The 22,834-nt window shown below is 44.3% G+C and overlaps 1 protein-coding gene across 1 annotated transcript in view; it reads left to right on the forward strand.

Annotated features, from left to right (window-relative positions):
- Positions 1 to 22,834, forward strand: part of ASAH1 (N-acylsphingosine amidohydrolase 1) — a 521,915-nt gene that overhangs the window by 377,107 nt on the left and 121,974 nt on the right. Inside the window, exon 10 of the mRNA XM_069631558.1 lies at positions 16,773 to 16,854. Within this exon, the coding sequence (XP_069487659.1) occupies positions 16,773 to 16,854 (82 nt within the window). The remainder of the gene's footprint in view (positions 1 to 16,772; positions 16,855 to 22,834) is intronic.

Here is a 22,834-nt window from a genome sequence, read left to right on the forward strand (position 1 = left end):
TGAGCGATAATGTTGTAGATAGGGAGGGTATCCGCCATTAGGATTTTTCTATATAATCTCATCGAGCTTTGCTCTACCGATTAAGTCAAGGACACCAGACCTAATTCTCGTCTAATTGCGGACATCGATGTATATTTCGGTAGGCCCAGCACTGCTTTCCAAACGTGGCCTTCTAGCTTCTGCCATATCGCCTGTGGCATATTTAATGTTGCTTTCATGCCATGAATAAATGATGGGACGACCTTCGCTTTGTAGAAGTTGATGGACGGCAAAAGCGAACATTTGCCAAATTTATTGTCAACCGATCTTGTTTGTGCTGTTAATCGTTTTACCTTGTCCCATAACTGCTCTTGTTTTTTTTCTTTTTCAGACCTGTCAATGATCACTCCTAGATATTTGAAATGCTTGACAACTTCAATTTTTGTTTTATTCAGAAACCACTTAGACAAAACAACAAAGAAGTCAGCTAGACAGCCTAAAACCAGTATTTTAGTTTTTGTTTTATTAATTTCTAGGTTATTTTCCGTATATCTCTCCAGATTGGTTAGTTTTCATTGTAGACCAGTTTCAGTTTGGTCTATGATGGCGTGGTCCGCATAGAGAAGTCGTGATATTGTTTCTTTCCCTATTTTTGGTGGGAACGCCCTTATTTTTACTTCGTCGTGTGGATAGTCTCCAAGGAAGGAAATGAAGAGTGCTGGTGCTAAGGGGAACCCTTGTTTCACGCCACGCTTGACTGGTATGATATGATATGGCATTTATAACGCGCCTATGCACAGGTGTTTCAAGGCGCGACGAGGCAGGGAGGGGAGGAACAAGGGGAGACAGACAACGATCCTACTAGGCCAGGTGTCATTCAGATCACGCAAGTGCAGGGGTGGGGGAGGGGGAAAAGTGCAAGGGGAAGGGGAGGGGGGGAAGTGCAGTACAAGGTAAGTGGCGTAAAGTAATAAATAAATAGGACCAGCTGGTGGCAAGTGCAAGGTAAGTGCAGAACAGGTGCTGGAAAGGGGGGGGCTGTAGGGATACAGAGACAGTCCCGCAGTGCAGAGGGGATTCCAGGGCATCAGTGCAAGTGGAGAGTGGCTGGGCCCAGGACCGAGGCCGTTAAGAATGGTCCAGTTGCAGAGTCAGTGCAGATTCAGTGAAGAATATTAGCTGTTCAGCAGGGGAGAGGGAGAGAGAAAGCAGAAGCAAAGAGGAGGTATCTCCTCTGACAGCACTCCTTGTCTGTTTAATTTCACCCGAGTCTTAGTTTCGGCGTGGAGAGCTTTTATTGGACCAAAGATCGACATTGGGCATTTCCAGTCATTAAATTTGGACCATAGTTTTTCCCGATCTATTTTATCGAAGGCTTTAGATAGATCTACCAAAGCAAGATAGACTCTAGGTGCTCCTTCTCTGACTTTGGCTTTCAAGATGTTTATCAGCAGGATGTTTATGGCAATGCTTCAGTTTCTCTGAAATCCTGTTTGAAAGATGTCCATGCATGGAGCATTTTTGGCCCAGCTTCTGAAATGATCCAACAGCCGTGCAGCAAAGATTGTTATGCTCACCTGGCTCCCACGGACCCGGACAGCTGCGGTCTCCACCCACGTGATGCGTAGTGCAGCGATGACTGACTGGATCTGCTCTCCTAATCTTGTCTGCTTAACACGGAGAAATATTCTCCTGCAGGTGGAGAGATGGATTTAGCCACTTGTGGATTCAAGTGATGGCACCCCTACAGTCCTCCCCAACTAATCGCCTCCGAAATGCCCTCACAGCAATCTCACCTTATATTCTTGAAAGATGAGCTCTCCATCATGCGTGGATTTGCAGGGGCGTGTCAATTCCAGTTACTTCACTGGTTTGAAGGCTCGGGAGAGTTCAGGAGAGTATTGACTCCGAGGATCCTGGTGAGGACCAGTAAGTATTAAGTTCATAGAGTTCAATATGTCCGATGTGCACTCTTGTTCCCCCCTTCCTTTCTTGTCTTTCAGCTGGCTCGTGAAAAGATGCTCTTGTGGCAGCTGGTGGCGCTCAGGTAAGAGTCTGTATTACCCAGCGCTGTCCGGTAAATGTTGCACGAGGAAAACATGTTGTTTTGTCTCTCTTTACTGCATGTGAAAATATGGAGAGTCACAAAAGGATGCCACCGGTGGTATATCAGGTAAGTCTATGGTGGTAAGAATTATATTTGTTGGTTCTCTCGGCTCACCTTGTGGTTTTCTTTTGTCTCCTAGGTGCCGAAGTTCGGCGAAGAAATGATGGAGGCAGCGCCGACCCGAAGGATGCTGTGAAGACTGGTGAGTATGGCGCGGTGCTGCATCTGGAGGTGCGGCGCATGCAGAAATGATGTTCTTTACAGGTCCAGAGACCAGATGGATCCAGAATCAGGTGTGGAATAGAAATAAGTTCATTTTCTAACCTTGTCCCTTTCTTTCCTCTTTGTTTTAGGAGCTCCGGATTCGAGGCAGGCGTGGCAGAAGACTGGATGCAGGCTGCAGGCACGGTGAGTGTTACGCTGCTAGATGCAGAATAACGCGAAGCGTGTGTTGCTGGTCGGGTGTGGTTTAAATAGCCTCAAAAGTAGTCCCAGGTAAGAAGTCCCTAGAACCACACCCGAGTACAAAATAGTCCCTGTAGAAAAATAGTCCCTTTCAGGCTTCATGTTGGATTGGAGTCATTTGCAGCATGGTCTGCCTGAGGTAAGTAATGACTATGAGCCTGGTGCCTTAAGCGCCAGGCCCGATTCCTACTATGAGCCTGGCGCCTAAGGCACCAGGACTGAACCCAGATAGCCCCTAGCCGGGGCTACTGAGGTTTCACTAAATGTCTAGATGCCTGCTCCCGGGGCTGATGGGCTTGGTCCGGATGCCTGGGAGTAGGCATCATGAAAAGATTTTGCCGACTATGTCCTGGAGAGCTATAGGTCTGTAGCTCTCCGGATCTTCTCTGCTTCCTTTTTTGTACACTGGGACAATTATGGCATTCAACCAGGTTTCTGGGATAATTTTTGTTTTTCCACAGTGAATGAAGATTTTGCTAATTACCGCTGACCACATTTTCGGCGATTGTTTCAAGTCGAGATTGGTCAGGCCATCCGGGCCAGGGGCTCTTGATGTTTTGAGTTTGTCGATGGCCTTTTCGATGTTATCTACATTCGAGACGTCGACCCATGTCGTAGTGGTGGCTCCTTCTCCGGGGATGCTTGACTGCGGGAGGTCAAATTGGGCCGCCAAATACGATGACCGTTTTTGTTCTGAAACAGCGTTCGAAATCTCGGTGGTGGAGGTCGTGGTCATCGTTTTGATTAGTGACCAAAATTCACCCGATTCCTTTTAAAATATATATTTTTTTTTGGGTGAGACTTCTCAGCATTTGTTCAGAATCTTGTTGGTAGAGGAGAAGTCTGTGATGTTTTAGGCAGTTGTTATAGGCTTTTGTTTCCATTTGCCATTTTTCCCATGTTTCTTTAGTGTTCATTTCTTTTGCTGTTCGCCTCAATTTCCGTACTACTTTTCTTTTTTCGACCACTAATTTGTCATAGGCGTGTTTTGGTCGAGCCGCCTTATTCTTCTGACCTGTGACTGGTATTCTGTACGGTAGTAGTAAGGGAAGGTAGTTAGGTTGCTCGTCAACCTGGTGAGAAGTTTGTGTTTAACGAGGCAGTTCGTATTTAGCAGTTATCTTCATAACGTCTGCTTCTGTCAGACGTAGCCTAGATTGTTGGTTATTTGCCTCCACGTTGAACTTATAACTCTGTTTGGCCGGATGCTTTCCTTGCCATGCGCAAATAAGAAGGTTGTGATCACTGTGGATAGTTCTTTGAACTTTGAAGGCAAGAATACTTGGTAGGAGACCTTGGCTTGTGTAGACGTAGTCCAAAGTGCCTTTAACATTTCTGCTTTCCCAAGTCGGGATAGAAATTTGATGCGGGGGGGGAGGGGGACAGATCTGCGATGTTGTCCAGGTTCCTGGATTTAGTGACGGACATCCAGGCCTTTCCTCGTTCAACTGTGGCTCCTTGTGTCACAAGATCCTTGTCGTCGTTGTAGTGTATGTTGCAGTTGGCGTTCAGATCTCCGCACACGATGTCGATCATCTCGTGTTCCACATAGATCCAGTCTATAGTTTTTCCCACTTTCATGCAGAAAGGTTTTGTGGTGGTGCGTTGGGGATTCCAGTATGTGTTTTGATTATCACTAGTTGGGTAGCATATTCCACCTCTGGATCTGCGGTATGGTAGATCCATGTTGTTAGTATGACCAGCATCTCGTACGATTCCTTCAGCCTTCTCGGTGCGGTTCAGCCTGAACCCATTTTTATAGCTGTCAATAGACCTGAAGACGGGTGACCTAGAAGGCCCTTTGCTGCAGGAGATATTTCCACCACAAATCCATCTAGTGTCGGCTTCTCCGCCAGCCAGGTCTCTTGTAGATATGGGATGTCATATAGGCCCAGGTCGACATCTCCTAAAGTAGTCGGGTGTGAATGACCTCGTGTTCCACGATCCCAAGGTGTAACTTTCGGTAGATGTGATTTTTACTGGTTTTACGAATTTTTTTTGTTGGGGGGGGGGGGGGGGGTGGATTCTGAGGTCAGTTGTCATTGCTATCTTTCTGTTTTTGGGGGTTGATTTGAGCCACGACCACGGCCTTGCGATGTTATCGAATCTTTTGTTTTGGTTGTCTTTCCGACTCGGCTTTTGTCGGTTGTCTGCCTGTGTTCTGTTGATGGGGGGGATTTCATGAAGTTTGAGTATAGTAATTCTCTGGTCTGGCCCTTGTTGTATGTTCACGTTGTCTGTTCTTATGTCTTTACTGCTCTTCCTGTAACTTCTTTCGTCCTCATAGCTGGGCCGCCGATGTCGATGGCGTTGAAGGTCGTAAAGGGAATGATAGTTTGCGTGGGAGGGGACCCTTTCATCTTGCCCTTTCCCTATTTGGTTCCTTCCATTATGGTTGTGTACCGATGTTTGCAGTCTTCTGTATCTTTAGGTTGACCCAGTTTGTCTTCTCTCGATCTTGAAGCTTTTATTTCCGTCAGTGTGAAGCCAAGTTGCTCCATTTCTCTAAATGCATTCGAGTTGATTTGTTGAATTCCGACGGCCTTGACATGGAGTTAGGTTTTTGCTATATTCCCTCTGATATGGTTTGACTAGTTTGCTGTCTTCTGTTTTGATTCCTTTCAATGCATCTGTTCTATTCGTTATTTTTAAGATTGTTTTTCTGTTCAGAATCATGTAGCCTTCCATTTTTTTTGATTGTTCTACTTAATATGCGTTCCTCTTCTTCTGCTTTCAGACTTTTGGTTTGATGTCCATTTGCTCTTTTCGGCTCTTTTACGCTGTGGTGTAGCCTGTCCTCTAGATCTATGCGCATCTTCATTGTTGTAGAACTCTCGTGTCGCTTCTTATTTGGGCAATTTGAAAGTTTGTTTTCCTGCATTTCGTTAGCGGCGGCATGTTCCTTTGGTCCTGGGTCTTTACCAATATCTTTTCTACTGTTTTCCGCGTGTTGAATTACTGTTTTATTTTCCGCTTCCATGACGAACACCTCCTGGTCTGATTCGTTGGGGTTGATTTCCCAATGTTGCGAGAGGTTCATCAAGTCAGTCTTTCATAAATTCGTCTACTGATCTCGGTGATCTACTAGTGTCAGCCGCTTTTTTGTTTTGCCGCGAGCCTTTGGAGAACTCTTTTTCATGGCATGTTTTTATTTTTGATTCGTCTTCTTTGATTCTTGGCTTGTGGCGCTCTGTTTCCGTGTCGTCATGGTGGTCTGTTCACAGCTTGCTAATTTTAGGACCACCGGTTTTCGTGTCGACGGTTGAGATGTCACTCCCGTTTCTAATGATGTAGTGGAACTCAATCTTGATATGTCGCAGATCTTTCCTTTTGCCTCTTGAGGTCTTGAGGTGCTTCCAGATCCATCGCTGCTTCGCTTTCCTGGCTCCGGCTCTGATTTCTTTTAGCCATTGCGGTTGATTTTCCCTTTTCTGTTTGCAGAGACTCTACCTGCTTTTCCAGATCTTCCATTTTTTTCACCCAACCTTTTTGGTGGTTGCTGTTTCTTTCCGCTAAGGCAGTGATATAACCTATGTAGGTCATTTTCTTGTTCAAGTTTGCAAGAATCGATGTGTTGTCTTGGACCCCATCTTTTATTGCATCATAGTCTACAAAATGGAGCCACGGCAATTGTAATGGCCGACATGATCATTAACATGTCCTGTTTTTTATTTGGTGAATCTTTTTGGGTTGCTGTGGAAATTTCACTTAGCCGTCTGTTCTTCGGTGACGGTTCAGTGGTCGCCGGTCTCCTAGGTGTTCGTGATACTTCGAACGTCGAGTTGTCCACTAACCAACTTCCATCTTGTTCGTACTCTGGCCTGTTCAGTGTTGCAGGTGCCTTACTCGCTTGTCCCAGTTGATTCATGGGGTTCTGCTCCCCCTTTTTGGCGGGGGTCGGAGGTTTCTGGCCCGAGCTGAGATGGACTTTGGTCCTAGCGAGACGTTGTTCATTTGCTTGAGACTCCTTTGTTCGGTCCACCTGCTTTGCCAGAGGAATTTTGTCTCTTGATATCCGGTCTACTTGTGTTTTTGCCTCCTCGTGTAGCTTTGTCGTTCCCTCTTCCTGCTGCTGCCACTCATTTTGATGGTTTGCGTTCTTTTGAGATCCAGTCCCGGGGCACCATTTCCAAGAGCGTCTTAGGATTATTAGCCGGAACGATAGACCCACTTTGAACTGGATGTACGTTTGTTGTTTTTATTGGTGGACTCCTCGCCGGCCGTATTTCTTTTGGGGATGGATTTAGATCATGACCCCGTTCCGCATCGGTTTTGCGATGTTTGTTTACTGGAATGATATCTTGGACAGCTTCTAGTATCTCTGCGTCCGATAATTCAGTGTCTGTGTCTAATTTCCGTTTTTGGTGTTTGGTGAAGAATGCTTTTAAAGTCCCTGACATCAAGGGGCTTGCCAGCCATTTCGACTGGGCAGCACTTCTTTTGTGTGTTTTTTGGTGCTCGTTTACTGTTTTTCCGTTTGCTGTTTTTGTGTCGCTACTCTCTTGTTTCTTCCTGTTCATTTTGTGGTTAGCATTGTTTGTTTGATTTTGTCTTTGTTGCATGGTTTTGTTGTCGTTTTTCCTTTTTTCCGCTTTTTTGGAGGAATGGCTAACCTCTGAATCTGAGTTTTCTTCCTCGTTGCCTCCTTCCGAATTACATTCATCTTCCTTCTCGCTGTCCTCACTATCTCCGATAGAAATAGTGTGCTTAATGCTACTGTCTTTATTGTGGCAATTGAAGTTTGTTAGTTCATGTTGGTTCTTTCTTTTGTTGAGGCATACTAGTTGTTGCTGCACGCTGTGATCCGTGTGTACCATAGCGATGGCAATGCTGCATGTATTCTTAATTACGGGTTGCAGATCAGAGTTTGTTCGTTAGGTTTGCCATCTTGTGAAAAACTTTAACGCCACTCGCGTCTTCTGTTGCCACTGCTGTTGTCACTTCGGCTTTGATCATTTCTATCGCCGGCTCAGTTCCACTCGACGTGCTCCGGCTCTGGCTCCCCAGCCTCTCTGGTCCCGCCCCAATCACAGGCACGCGCGCAGGCTCCAGCGCCGGCTGCAGCACTGGCCTGGGGCGGTCGCGAAGTGGAATCACCGGCTGGGGAGCACCGCTGTCTCCCTCCATGTCGCTGCAGTGCACCCGCACAGTGTCCGGCAGAGGCTGTCCTTCGGCTGGCCCTAGCGGGGACCCACTCGCCTCACTGGCGGTAAGCGGGGCCCTGGTCGCTTCTCGGAAAGGTAAGCAGCTCGATTCCAAACTGAGGTCTTGTGTTTTCCGAGCGTCCTGATTTGCATGTGTGCCGTCTGTCGCTTGCCCTCTGTTCTTAGTGAAGCTCGCATGGATTGCTTCTTTGATGTGAAGGTTCTTGAGGTTTTGTGAGATTGATGTGTTTTTCTTAGTGCTTCTTAGGCGGCGGGTCTGGTCCATGTCCACGTCCATGTCGGTTCTGAGATCTTCAATCCACTCCTCTTTTGCCAACTTCCGCTCTGTGTGGGTTAATAACCGTGTGTTCTTCATATTTGGCTCCATTCTCCGTTCACCGCAGATCCCGCGGACTCCAGCAGACTCCTCCAACTCGCCTTACAACTCTGCTCTTTCACAAATGCGCGCCTTAACATTCTCTTAACCAATGTTTTTTTTCACTGAATTTCAAAGATTTTGTTATGTATTTTTCACTTTAAACCTGATCACCTTAACTTTCTCCTAACTAAAGTTTTTTTCACTGAATATATAATAGTCTTGCTCCAGCAAAGACCAGATGATATCTTACTTAGGCTAACAAACTCATTTATTTGCAAGCTTTTGCAATGTTTAGATTACTTCATCAGGCATAGGCAGAAAGAAGCTTTTGGAAGTATCATCTTGTCTTTTTTTGGAGCAACACTTTTTATATTACCATTGGCTAACACAGTACAAGGAAATATATATAAATATATATATATATATCATGGCCACGGTAGTGGCCATGTAGTTATGGTTAAGTTGGTGTTTCCATAGGAAGAGCACTTTTTGGGCGGCTTATAACTTCGCTCGCCCTGGACGAATCCTCACCAAACTCTGCAAAAAAAGTATATGGTCCACTCTGAAATTTTTACCAAAGTTTGGTGAGGATTCGTCCAGGGGGGGAAAAGTTATAGGGGGGGTCCCAAAACTTTTTTTTTCCCATAGACTGAATGGGAAAAAACTTTGCGCACGGCTACAGCCCGAACCGCTGGATGGATTTACACCAAATTTGCAGCAGGAGCGGCGGCCTGGTCCCGAAAGCGTGCTTTTGCAAATTTGGTGTAAATCCGTCCAGTAGGAGTATGAGATAGGTTCAATGTTTCGTTTTTTTGTGTGCTAGACATTTTTGTTGCGTTCGATTTGTCCACGGAGAACACAACTGTTCTGACATTTTGTAAATAAACTAAATGGTGGGGTGTTTAGAGGATGGAGTATGTGTCCTTTTTGTTCGCAAGGAAGGTAAAAATGAGCTTTGAAAACTCGCGGTGTACTTAATTGTTCGTAAATACACAAACTGGGGGTGTCCTCAGGACGCTGTCTGTATTGTAATATGTCTAGTTGAATGTGTTCTAAGAACACTCGCGGTGTCCCGAAATGGTTGCAATTACACAAAATGGGGGTGTTCTGAGAACGTTGTTTGTATTGTGCGTTGTCGGGGTGAAAGTGTTTTAAGACCACTCCTTTTGTCCGCTAATAGTACAATTTCCTATGGGCGTCAACCGACTTTTTGTCCACTAAAACGATAAAGCCGGCTGGTGTGCGCCGACATTATGTGATAATCCTATGACTGGCGCTATTGACCTGGCTGACTTGCTTTTGCGACACTAAATCAAATCTCCCGCCCCTAAGCCTGATATTATCAAAGCATTCATATTCCCTGCCTCTCTCCGTGACGTTACAGGGTGCGTCATCAAACGCGCCCAGTCCTCTCCAGTCCTAAGTGACTTTACACAGAACCCGGAAGACAACACATATTATGTCACAACACAGCACGCCACAATTCGGAATATGAAACAGTGATTTAAAAGCAAACAGCAAGATTGTAAATTTTGTAAAGTACATTTATTTGACATCAAATGTTTAGAGAATATTCAGCAATTTGCATTTGTCTTTGTTGTCGATCCGCAAAAGTTCATGTTGAGGCACGCGATGTTCCTTTGCGGTACAGAGGGTGTTAAATCAGCTTACAACTCAGTGCGCCACAATTCGGAATATGAAACTGTGGTTTAAAAGTAAACAGCAAGATTGTACATTTGGTAAAGTACATTTATTTCACATGAAATGTTTAGTGAATATTCAGCGATTTGCTATTGTCTCTGCTGTCGATCAGCAAAAGTTTATTTGGAGCCACGCATTGTTCCTTTGCGGTAGATAGGCTGTTGGTTTATGATAAAAGCAGTAAATGGTCGCTCTGATAATCGGAAGGTTGCTCCAAAAACGAGCCATTAGACCACCCTATTGGTTGGTATGTTTGTAGCCGCTAGTACTGCGTAAGGTCATATTGGTCCTTGGCGATTGTCCCATAAAATGGTGAGGGTCATGTATTTGCATATTTGGACCTGCACCTGGCAGTTGAAGACCCCATCCGCTGGAGTCTGTAAATCGTGACATAGGCAAAATGGGGCCACATACCTGTTTTTAAAAAACATAAATTAGTCTCACCAGCGGATCTTCATTAAAAATCATCATTTTATTTATTAGGGCGTGAAACTATTTGCTATCGAAGATAGTGCAACGGAGTATGTTAATAATAAAATAATATTTTCCCATTCATATAGCACTAAGAACCGTGAGGTATCTAAGCGGTGCTTATTATTAACCACGGTGTGTGGTGCTCATTTATCGACCACGGAAGGATGAAAGGCTGAGTTTGGTCTTGCCGGGATTCAAACTTGCGTTAGCAAGCTGGGCACGGATGTCAAAGCGAGCGTTGTACTCGCTGTGCCATTTGACAGGCTACAGTGAAGTGGCACAGCGAGTAGAGCGCTTGACCGCCTATAGACCGCTTAAATTATTTCTATTAACCCACCCTGTGTCGTCTGCCTTTTTCAGAGCCCTCTAAACAACAGGGGATCAATTCGGCGGTGATAGTGCGCGGTAGAAAACATTATGCCACTTTCAACGAACAAGTTCAACTTGAGCGGTCTTTAATGCTACACTATTGTAATTATATTTGGTATAAAATAATCTAAAGGGTTACTTACAGTACAATTGCAATTTCCATTGTCTACGAGTGGTGCAGTCCCAAAATACGACCCCGCGTGTGCCAACGATCTTTCGCATAGTGATATAATATATAAAAGTGGATTTGTTTCATAAATTTCATCCTTATCTTCTCTTACGTTTTAGCAACACTCCTTCAAGAGAAGTCTCATTACTATCTCTGTCTGTCAAGGTCAAAACACAATACAACCTTATAGTCTGCTTTGTGAGCCTCTCCGGGGCCCGAGAAAAAAATGGAAGCAGCTGACCTTTACTGTGAACGAGCATAAATTCTTACTTTGCAACATTCTGTGTAAAGCCATCTGTAGAAGTTGGTGTTTGCACGCCATGTTTGTATATTTTTTGCGTGATATTAAAAAAAAGTTTGTTTAAAGGACGTTATGGTTTTAAGTACAGCCAAAAGACCCCTGAAAATCGCAAGTTATGGTAAGCTATGAAAAATAACTCACGCCACCACCGTTCACTGCTAAGTCTAACACCCATGACATCAAAGATGTCATCCAAATGTCATTGATGAAATCACTGATGACATCACATGTGGATGTACTTTTCATGGAATTTGTGTACTAGGGATTTTTTTTATAATGTTGCGAAAAAAGTGTCAAGGATATTGCAATAAATATCATACCGTTATTAGTGCTTTGAACGATGCATTGATATAAATAGCATTGTATTATGGGATTCTATCTAGTATACTGAGCTACTAATGGAGAAACATAGCATTGTGTGCAGAGTACAAGATGAAAGTATAATATTTGTAATGTTAATATGTTGAATAATGAAATGATAATTGTCCTGAAATGTTCGAAAATTCACAAAATGGGGGTGTTCTGAGGACGTTATTCGTATTTTGTGACTGCTTAGCTGTATTCAATGAGGGAATGGCACAGAGAGTAAAGTGGACGCCGTCCGCGGACACCGCGGCTGTTCGTGGACAGGGCGTGCTACATCCGGGTTTTTCCAGGAAATCCAACATGGAAAGAAGACTGTACGGATCAGCCAATCAGATGTCGAGGTTGTGGATTTGTGCTGAAAGAGACTGTGTGTGGTGAAGATGGCAGAAGTGGAGAAAGTCAGGGTGTTGGTGCTCGGAGATATGTTTGTGCATGGTTTACAGCAGTACACTGAATGCAGGCATGTTGCAAAGAACTTTGATGTGAAAGGAGTGGAGGTGGTGTGGAGCACTGTGCCTGATTGCAATGTACAGGGAATTGTACAAGTTTGTGAGGATATGGCCACGATGAACAGTCCGCATGTGGTAGTTTTGCACTATGGTGCTTTCCATTTGGGCAACGTCAGTGCCCCTACTTTGTTGGCTGATTTGGAACGCTTGGTTCAAGCCGTAATGAAGATCCTTCCAAATGCGAAGTAATTTTTTCTGGATTACTACCTAGGGCAATATGGGACAATAGTTCAGTTTTTTGTCCTCAGCAAAACATTGCTAGGTGCGTCATCAACCGAGGCATGTGTGCCTTCATGCTTAGAGCTGGTATGTTCTTCTGTAACAATGAGAATATTGATGCCAGTAATGCTGTTAATTTTAAAGAAGATGGCATTTCTTTATCTTTTACGGGAAATTCCTTTCTATTTTGGAATGTAAGGGTTGCTTTGGAGAAGGTTATGTAAAGATTTTAGGAGTAAAGTAAGAAAAAAAAACAAGAAAAAAAATACAAAATAACAGGTGTCTGTCAAGCATCGGTAAAAAAAAAAAACCTCTTTTCAGAGCCAACTTCAAAGGGGAAATGGGGCACAATATTTTAATTTACATTCACCACGCTCTGATTTTCGATATGTCCGCGGACATGAAAATCACTACGAGGGGGTTAGTATGTTCTATGTTACATGTATATGAAGTCAGGGATATTATGGTTAAGTTGTGCTACTAAAAAGCTACGAAATTCAGTAAAAAAAAACTTTGTTAAAGGGACGTTATGGTTAAGTTGCGCTACTAAAAACCTATGAAATTCAGTAAAAAAAACTTTGTTAAAGGGACGTTATGGTTAAATTGCGCTACGAAAAACCTATGAAATTCAGTGAAAAAACTTTGTTAAAGGGACATTATGGTTCAAAGTAAAACCGGAAAACCCCTGAAATTCGGCAGTTATGGTAAGATAAGCAACCATAACTTGCGCCGCCACCGTGCACTGCTAACACTAACACCCAGGACATCAAAGATGACATCACAAATGTCATTGATGACATCACATATGCATTCACCTTTCATGAAAAGTCTGTACAAGGGATTCTTAGTGTAATGTTAATGTAATGTAATGTTAATAGAAAAAAGTGTAAAAGATTATTGGAATAAATATCAAGTGCTAATCAGTGCATTAAGCTATGCATTGATATAAATAGCATTCTATTATTAACTTCAATCCAGTATACTAAGGTACTCATGTAGAAACATAGGCATTGTGTGCAGCATACATGATGGAGGTGCAATATTGCCATGTTGAATATTGAAATGATAACTGTTTTCATATTAGAGTTTTGCGTACAGTGAAACTTGTGATAAGTAGGTAATAAAACCCACTTACTACATAATTGCATTATTATACACAAATCACAAAGAGACAACACCACATACAAAAATGAATATATACAAGGGAATTGAAGTAGGAAAAAGAAACAGCAATAGTAGCAGAAAGTGTTACTGATTACCTTTATGGAGAGAAATGATTGCTCTGTTTCAAAGCTGTTACTTACCCTATCTATATATATCACATGATGTGTCTGGACCCTAAGGAAAATAGTGTGAGTACAACATATAAAAATATGAGCATATACAGGGAAAGTAAAGTAATAAAAAAACATCAAAAGTATCAGAAAGTGCTGATAAATCTACTGATAATTTTAATGCACAAAAAGGATTGCTGTCTTTCAAGGTTGTGACTTCTCCTATGGATGTTTCATATGATATGACTGGACCATAAGGGAATTATTCTAAGAACATACTTGAAGGAGAAGTCTACGAATATAGTAATTTACAATTTTTAGTTCCTGACTGTTACTGAAGAAAATCATGTGGCCGAGATATGTCAGGAAAGGAAAAAAAGGGAGAGCAGCCACGTGATGTCATCAGTGATGTCATCAATGACATTTGTGATGTCATCTTTGATGTCCTGGGCGTTAGTGTTAGCAGTGCACGGTGGCGGCGCGGGTTATGGTTGCTTATCTTACCATAACTGCCGAATTTCAGGGGTTTTTCGGTTTTACTTTGAACCATAACGTCCCTTTAACAACGTTTTTTTTACTGAATATATATATATAGATATGTATATATACACTCAGTCAGAGATCCTCCCTGGAGGAACCGGAACCAGGAGTTGTGTGTTCAGGAGCCGAGCGAAGTAACCAAGGACGGGAAGCTTGCCCATCAGAAGAGATGCTCAGCAGAGCTCCACCGTGGTTGGGTCGTGTCTGGAACAGGAAGATGAAGCGTCAGCTGATAGAGAGAGCTGGAGAGTGTGGTCCGACTGGAACGCGATCCTCGAAAGCAGAAAGTTGCAGAGAGCCACCACAGAATTCTGATGCAGGAGTAGGTTTCCGATCTGGACAAGAGACCCAGAAGCAGCCGACGGAGACTGGTGAGCAACCAGCGAAGGGCTTGCTGGGAACCCCAACAGACTATTCTGCAGTGGGACACTGGTCGGGGACCCACATCCAGTAAGGAGTGTCATCGAGAGCCCTCTTCTTGGTGGCAGTCCCTGGGAGTGTGGAAGACCGGGCTACCCAGATCAAGAGAGCAAGAAGCCAAAGGGGTCTGGGACCCAAGGTCAAGAAGTGAAAGGGGTCTTGGACCCAAGTTCAAGAAGCCAAAGGGGTCTGGGGCCCAAGGGCAAGAACCCAAAGAGGTCTGGGACCCACAAAAGAAGGAACCCAATACCACAGGGGTGTGGGACCCAACAACAAGAATACCTGGCAGGATTGTGAACCGGGTGCAAACTGTTCAAAATCAGGACGAGCCAAGAAGGAATTGGGATCCACCACACCCAATAAAGAACTGCACCAAACATCTTTGTTATGGTCGCAGTGCCTGGCAGGGTAGTGAACCCAACAGGCTGTGAGCACAGTGAATATTGGGGAAAAGACCTGGGGTAGGGGTACATATTCTCTTGTGTTTGTGGACATTGCAAAAGGAATGAAGAGGAGGTGGTTCTTCGCTTGACATTCTGAAGATAGAAGACTCTTTGTTCTATGGCCCTTATTGAAACCTCAATCCATGGAGCCTTTTTTGAGACTTTTGATTTATATCCCTTAAGAAGAACGTTTCATTTTGAATCGCCCAGGAGTCAACTTTCGGCTATCGTCTCAAAGAAATAAACTATTTTTCTGAATCAAGAAGACCTACCCTTTTCTTTAGTAGTGTATATAGTGTAAGGGTCGGAAATAGGTTTTGGACACAGGACAGTGCACCTTTTGCTTTAGACTGACATCCTGACCGACTCCTTTGTATTTGAGGCAGGGAAACCCCCTCTTAGAACTAGGGTCAGACAGGGTTTTCTTTTATTTTACTACCAATAAATGTCTATAGCCAGAAACCTAACCTCCTGTGTGCTGGTCTACTCCTTCCACACCCTTACAACAAATAAAAAGTAGGCAAAGAATAAACAATTTTCCCATGTAACCTTCACCCTAGGCCATGCAAGTTCTCCCAAATGTGTCATGTAAATAATTATACCATATCCAAACACTCATCGCAGATTTGGTGACATTTTATGGATGTTTTTGTTAAAAAATAAAATGTCGCAAAAAATGTAAGGAAAGAAAAATCATCATGGGTGGGGAGAAACAAATTATTAGAATGAAGAATCTGTATTGGCCTCTGGAATGGAAAATAAGACTATATTGGTGCAAAGGGGAAATTTGGAATCTAGTAATTCCCCACTGATTAGTTCAACCCAGTGTGACAGATTGCAATTTCACAAGTAACTATTGACAAACATGAGAGTGGAGTAAAGCAAAATATGGGGATGCATGATGCTTAACAGGAATTAAATCACCCCAGAAGATCTATTGATGACCATGTCAATTGCAAAAATGGGTGTAGGAAAGGAGCTGCTACCACGAAAAACATAGATCGCAAGAATGTATAGCCACAAGTGGCAAAAAGCACGCTAAATCAAGCTAGCTGTTTGAACGTAATGATGAACCTTATCATGGTACCTGCACCCAAAAACAATGAAATTACTTACAATTCTCAGACCAGCTCTCAGAGGCTATGTGGATTCCAGGCAGCCTAGCTGTTTGCATTCCAATGAATGAGATTTAAGCCAGGATGTCTTCCTTTGACTCTCTTGGGGCATGTTAAGACCACTCTACCAGGGCCAGTACTTCTAACCAGGTGTTCTGCCAAGAACCTGGCTTCAAATTTGGTATTTTTCTTGATCTTAATATAGTGCTTTCACCAAAGCTCTTAAACGTACACATTCATGATTTGGTAGAGCAAAACCTTGGAAAAAAACAGTGGAAGGGAAAATGAGGGGTTCAGAAAGAGTCATGGGAAGGTGAGCTTTTGGCAGAGATGAAAGATGTTGAAAGAAGAGGAGGAACGGACATTGAGGGGAAGGGCGTTCCAAAGTTTGGGCGCAAAGAGGAAAAAGAACCGAAGAGAGAAGGTGCCCAGGCGGTGCTGGGAAAGTTCAGAGAAAGAGATGTTGTGAGCAAAGGGGTCAGGAAGGGAATTAAGGAGAGATGAAAACTGAAAGCTAGGGGAGGTGGGGGGGGCAGACCATGGTGGCATTTAAAAACTATTCAGAGGAAATGGAGGAGGGGTGTAGGGAAGACGGAAGAGAGAGCAAAGAGAGGGGGTGATAGAAGAGCAAGGTGGAAGTAGAAAAAGAAGATTGTTTGTGCTCTCTCCATGGCTTGGGGGATAGGCACGGTAATACTGCCAGCCCATGACCTAACAAACCTGACCTCTCAGAAAATATTAGTGTATTGTATACTTTGCATTTTACTTTTTGCCTGATGATATGTTTCTTGCTTGTAGGAATTCTGGAATGGATTATTGGAAAAAGAGATGACATTTGGATGAGCTTCCTTACCCGATCAGTGCTGGAGAATTCTACAAGGTAATGGGAATAGAAAACTGGAACAGAGGGTGATTAATATACAGACCAGTAGCATACCGGATAAGGCTGATTTGGGAAAAGTGTCATAAGTCACATAGGGAGGGCCTGCCATGGTTCATGCGCTGATATGAGTGTGTCCACTGCACCACTGGACACTGTAGGAAGGTAGAGCAATACCACAAAGGACGTTGCAAAGATTGAATTCAAGTGACTTTATTAAGTTTGAATGGTTAAAAGGTCTTGGACTGAACAAATGCATGTAGGAGCTCAAAGTGTTTAGACATTATAAGGAAATGACTCTGCAAAATGATGTCAAAGATGGAACAACACAAAATGAGATCTTCCAAGTGCTTGCTCCACTTTAGGATGGTGACTTAATTCAACAGATGTCTTAACCCAAAGTCCAAATGTAATGGCCAGTATATAATTTCCAACCTACTCTTAACCAGACGTTTAGCATCAAGGCTAACCCTATGGTTACAACATAAATGTTCTCCTAAACTAGCCCACATGAGTCCAGCAAATAGCGGATGCTTCTCTGGACAGTTTCCTTCAGTAAGTACTCAAAGTTTTGTTCCATCATGGCCTCTTGTCAGAGCAGCTCTGTATGCCACGCCAGGGCTTCTTCTCAAAACATTGTTATTCTCTGGCCTTCCCACAACTTCTTGTTTGCATTAATTCTCTTAGGCTCTGGGTGCCACTCTCATTACACCATTAATCCTGGGGGCATGATCTCTGTCATATATCTGAAAGAGCATCTGCTGCATAGCTGACAGCAGGTAAGCTACTTCCGGCCAAGTAGTAGTCCCTGCATGTTTTCAGGGAGTGCTGAGTAGCCAGTCTGCTTCCTCCCAACTTTTGCTCTTGCTTTGATTATCCCCAATGCCCTTAATACACCTGGACCAGTGACACTCTGTAAGCCTGCCCCGGTTTGGTCTTTCCCCTGTCCATCATATTGCAGGTATTTTGATACGCTTTCTCTCTGGTGAGGTTTGATTTGAAGGGTTGCCTCATTATTGTCGCCCTTCTGGAGCAAGAGTTAATTTCGCTCCATATTGTTTATTAGTCGACTCTGAGGCTTTAAGTATGTACTGCCATCAGTGCCGTCTTGGAACTACTTGTGAGCATGTTCGTGGCTATGTGGCTGTTTGTATTTTTAGTGAGCAGGGCTTGTGATCCGGACGGACCATATGGTTTGCGAGTGGCCCAAGCAGTGACTTTGCTTCATATACGATTTTAAGCTGTTTTCCCTGTATGTTCATGGTTTAGTTCTAATGGATTCCTTCCTTCCTTCAATGGATTCCTCCTCTTTGATATCTAACTCCTAGCACGATTGCTTTTTGGAAACTTTTTCCACTGCAAGAGGGGTGCAACACGGCTCCATGTCTCCTCCGCCACTATCCACCTCGTGTAACATGAAGTCGTGGCCAGTATATAGAGGCTCTGTGCTCCGTGACTGTGGTTCCTGTTTTACACGCATTCTGCTTGCTTTAGGAACACTGCTATATTTCAAAGTTTTAGCACTTGTCTTTTCTACATTATGACGAATTCATCACAGTCCTCGGGTATTACTGCTGATGTCAGATGTCCATCATGGATCCCCAGAGGATCTGTCTTTGTGAGGGGCATGACGTGCAATATTGCATGTTGGGTCAGTTGATGCAACCCAAGACGCCTTCACAAGGAGAGAGGTGACAAACTGATGCATTTGAGGTCGCCCAGCACTGAACGTCACACCGAAGAGTGATACCCAGTGCATGAGGACCAGAAGAAAAAGAAGCACCACAAGAGGTCACCCGAGTATCTTCTAAACCTCATTCTTCCACTTTTTCAAGGAAAGGTCGTCACCATTACAGGGACTTATCAGAAGATCAGGCACCTCTGGTACCTTTGCCCACCCAATCTTCTAATCCAGAGGAATGGGAGGTCTTCAGGCTTAAGCTGTTTGACGTCTTTACCAAGGCGCTGGTGGCTTTGGTTCGACACATTCATCCTCGGCCCCAATGGTGCTATTGGAGTCCGTTATGCTTGGAGAGTCGACAGATGCCACAAGATCACAAGATAGTGCGTCTTTGGGCTTTGCCACATTGAAGGTGGATAAGAACCTGATTCGACGTTGCACTGCTCCATTCGGATGTTGGTCGTCTAACCTCAACTCTTTTATCCGTGGCAGCGCCGTAGTTTCACAGATTATGCTCAACTTCCTAGGGGTGCATTCATGTCTCAAATGGGAGACATTTATGCAGAAGGGGACCCCATTCTTTTGGACTGGACCCCCTACACCAGAGGAAGTTGACTTGGTAGATCTTCCTACAGATTTACATTATTCAAGTGGTCTGGACACCTCGCCAATTCTACATGCTCCATGCTCCTACCCCGGGTATGCCTCGGGCAGCTTTTCAGTGTCTGATAGCCAAGGTGGTAGATACCATAGGGTTATCAGCCTCCTCTTGACCAAAGATGCAGTTTGCACGACGGATCTACTACAAGACCCTGGTCCTAGCTCCTTTCCCTTTGCTAAACCAGAGGTTTTCTAGAACCCTCTCTCAGAAAACCCGCACCAAGATTGCCTTCAGGAAGAGTTGGAAGAAGGGGAATCATCCACTCTAGAGGTAACCGATTTCTGATCCATCTCTGGCAGATAAAAGAAAACTTTCCTTATAACTGATGAAAATGTCTCGACCCCACATAGGTCCATAATGGAACAGGGAAAGAAGATACCACCCACCCTTTCCCCGTCTACCATGAAATATGAACTAGATCCCTCATGGGAAGAATTTGGATTCCCTCCAAAGTACCACCTAGTAGAACAGGAGGAGCAGGCAATATTTTTCCCGGGAACCCACCTAAGTGATTTACAAAGATCAGAGACACTTGCTGGAACTGGAAATAGCGGGTCGGACCCAGATACTATGATGAAAGAGTATAAAAAGGAAGGTTTACCATGTATTATATCCTCGCCCCTATACTGGACCAAAAATGTTATTCTTATGCTGAATGTGGACACCTGACTAAGCACTGTCCATCAAGTAGGGTAGACCTATCAATCATACCACCATTAAAAGAATACCATCCAGAGAAAGGACTTGGAAAATCAACAGCTGAACCTTTTGTTAGTATCCTTTACGGTCAACCCAGTGAAAAAACAAGTTGGGATGGGAACCTGTGCAAACCCCAATTAAAGTGTAACAATTAAAATTGTGAAAAATAAGATTTTTCTCTGCGAGAGATAGTCCTATATACTAACTACCCATTAGCCAACAAAAACAGGTGTGCACCGAGTTGGATAGTGCAAGTCAGGAATGTACTATTAGAACTGAATATGTACCCAGAAATTGGAGAAGGATCCATCTGAAAGAAATTTGCTGTGTCCATGGACATACCAAGACATACCTTTTTAGCAAATGTTCCTTTTGACATCTTTAGGAAGAAAACCTGGATAACAGCAGACATGATCCCACAATTACCGGCCCAAATGATTATAGAGAGTAACGTATCCCAGTTCGAACAATGGGTATCCTATCTGGCACGGATAGGGATGAGTATAAGAAATCACCAGGCTAGAATTTCCCTCTCGAGTAAAACAATCCTTCCGAAGACAAAATAAATACTGCCTGCCTATACGAAGGGAGAATTCAGAAGGACAAGGTATCGGTCTCTTGACCCTACATTTTCCCAAGAATATAAAAATGGTGAGGAACCCTGGAAATTGGTGTACTAATATCCCTTTCCCCTAAACGACAAAGAGCAACAACATGGGTATGTGACAAATCGGGCATCTCTGTCACTGATTCCCTGTAGAGAAGCCTCTATTATGTGGCCAGAGAGAGGCAGAAGCAACCTGAATCAGATGCTGGGGGAGGCTATCTGTGGGATGACCACGTGGGAGAAGACCAGCTCCAGGGAGATGGAAAGAAACTGTATCAAAATAACGCTGTAGCCATACCTTATAGTGATCACCAAGGTCCTTTGCAACAGTCATACATGGCCTTTTGTAAAATAGATACAGATTTTCCAGTTTTCTCTAGCCCAAAACCTCTTCTACCTTCCCTCCTTTTTTTAGTCCTGTGAAGAAGAAAAGGGCTACCTGAATTAAAAACCCTTGGATGAACCAAAGGGAGCAGTCTAATGCTCTCACCAATCGATTCATAACTCCATCTCCCAATGCAGGAGTTTAGAATGGCTACATCTGAGAAAAAAGGGAGCTCTCTGTCCAAGCATCGATGGGAAGACGGTGTGTGGCGTGCAAGGCTGTGCAGAGGCGGCAGGCGGGAGGAAGTCTGTGTCCAGGCCCGAGTGCTCGAGAGGCTCGGCGGCAAGAGGAAAAGCCAGCCCAGAGACTCCCTGCCAGAGTGGTGCACCGAGGAGCAGAAGAGACACAGAGCCGCTGCCGGAGTGCACTGCCAGTTAGACACGAAGCAGTAACCGAGGCTTTGCAACAGCAATTGGGAGTATGCCACGGGCTGACAATTGGAACTCGGAAGGAGTAGAGAATCGACAAGAACGTGAGACCAACACCAGACTTGGCTCTGGCTTGGAGAGCGAGGATGCAGAGGAAGTGCTTTGCTGCTGTCAGGGAAAGCTGGCCGAGCTCCGTGGAAACTGGATTTGCCGGTGAGCCCATAGTGAAGTGACGGGACACTAGGGTACAGTATATAAGCGACGATAGGAGATAGGTGGGTCCAGAGTGGGAAGTGAGATGCCCTCTCATGAGTTTGGACACATTTTCATAGTCCCAGTACTTGGAGAAGTCACATACCTCCCCTCACCCCCACTGGTTTTGTTACCAGTATGAACATTGTTGAAATAGGCTAAGTGAAGGCAGAGCAATTATTACCGATATGAACATTGTTGAAAGAGCAAGCCCAAGTAAAAGCAATATGAACATTTTTGAACGAACGACTGACACAAACGTTGTGGAAAGAAAAAGCCTAAGCAAGGGCAATACAAATATTATGAACATTGTTAAGCATCTTTGGCTCTGCATCAGAGCTAAACTGGCTTACGCGGGCTCTGCGTTCTGTGAGAGCTCCACCTCCTTCCGCTCTGCTACGCAAAGGGGGCTTCCAATGGTTCTCTCTGCTTTCCAGCTTCTCTAAGCTTTGCAACCTCTTTCTCTCCATCTCATCTCACCTTTTTCCCCCCTCTTTCGTGTCATGTTCCTTTTCAGCATCCTCGGCACAGTTCATTGGAGGGAATGATTTAAAGGGATCGTCTTAGTTTTCTGTGGTGGACAGCATACATTCACTTAATCTTTATTGAATTGATAATTTGTTCCGTTCTGTTAGACAAATCCATGTAGGCCATCCCTTTGAGAGCATCAGGCAGTTCCTCACAGGAACGGGAGTCCTTATCCCCAAGGGGAGTCTCTCCCGGTGAGGTCCCACTTGCCTCGACCCTGAGGGAGGGTGTTGCAGAGCGTGCTCACCTGCCTATCCTCACAGGGGCAAGGCTCCCCCTTGGGGAGAGGGGACAAATCCCCTCAATTCATCACCCCTCCTACCAAGACTTGTGCATCTTACATGCCAACAGGCCTGAAGTGCAAGAGGTCGAGTGGCAATCATTAACGGGCACGATTGGCCATGTTCGATAATCCCCAGTCACAGATTAAGCTTGTTCAAATCACTTGATTGCTGGTTACCTTTATCTCATAAGGAATGTATCACCTTCCACCTCATCTACAGACCACCTTGTGGGAGTGACTCTTCCATTGCAGACATATCCAACATACACTCCTCTGCCAAATTAGCACAAACGTATGTCTCTCAGAGCTTTTAATGTTCCCAAGTCTCACACTGGTAACCACACTCAAAACACACTTTTTTCACTGACCGTATCCATGGACATTAAGCAAATTGTGCTCTCCCCCCACGCACACCAAAGGCGACACCCAAGGATTAGTCTTTACATCATCCCCTCTGTTCACCTGTGCAGACCCTATCCCACTCGACTGGTTTGTCCCTGCTGTCATCCCACTGTC

The sequence above is a fragment of the Ambystoma mexicanum genome, chromosome 6q, assembly GCF_040938575.1.
Source record: "Ambystoma mexicanum isolate Mex_15411 chromosome 6q, UKY_AmexF1_1, whole genome shotgun sequence".
NCBI classification, from domain to species: Eukaryota; Metazoa; Chordata; class Amphibia; order Caudata; family Ambystomatidae; genus Ambystoma; species Ambystoma mexicanum.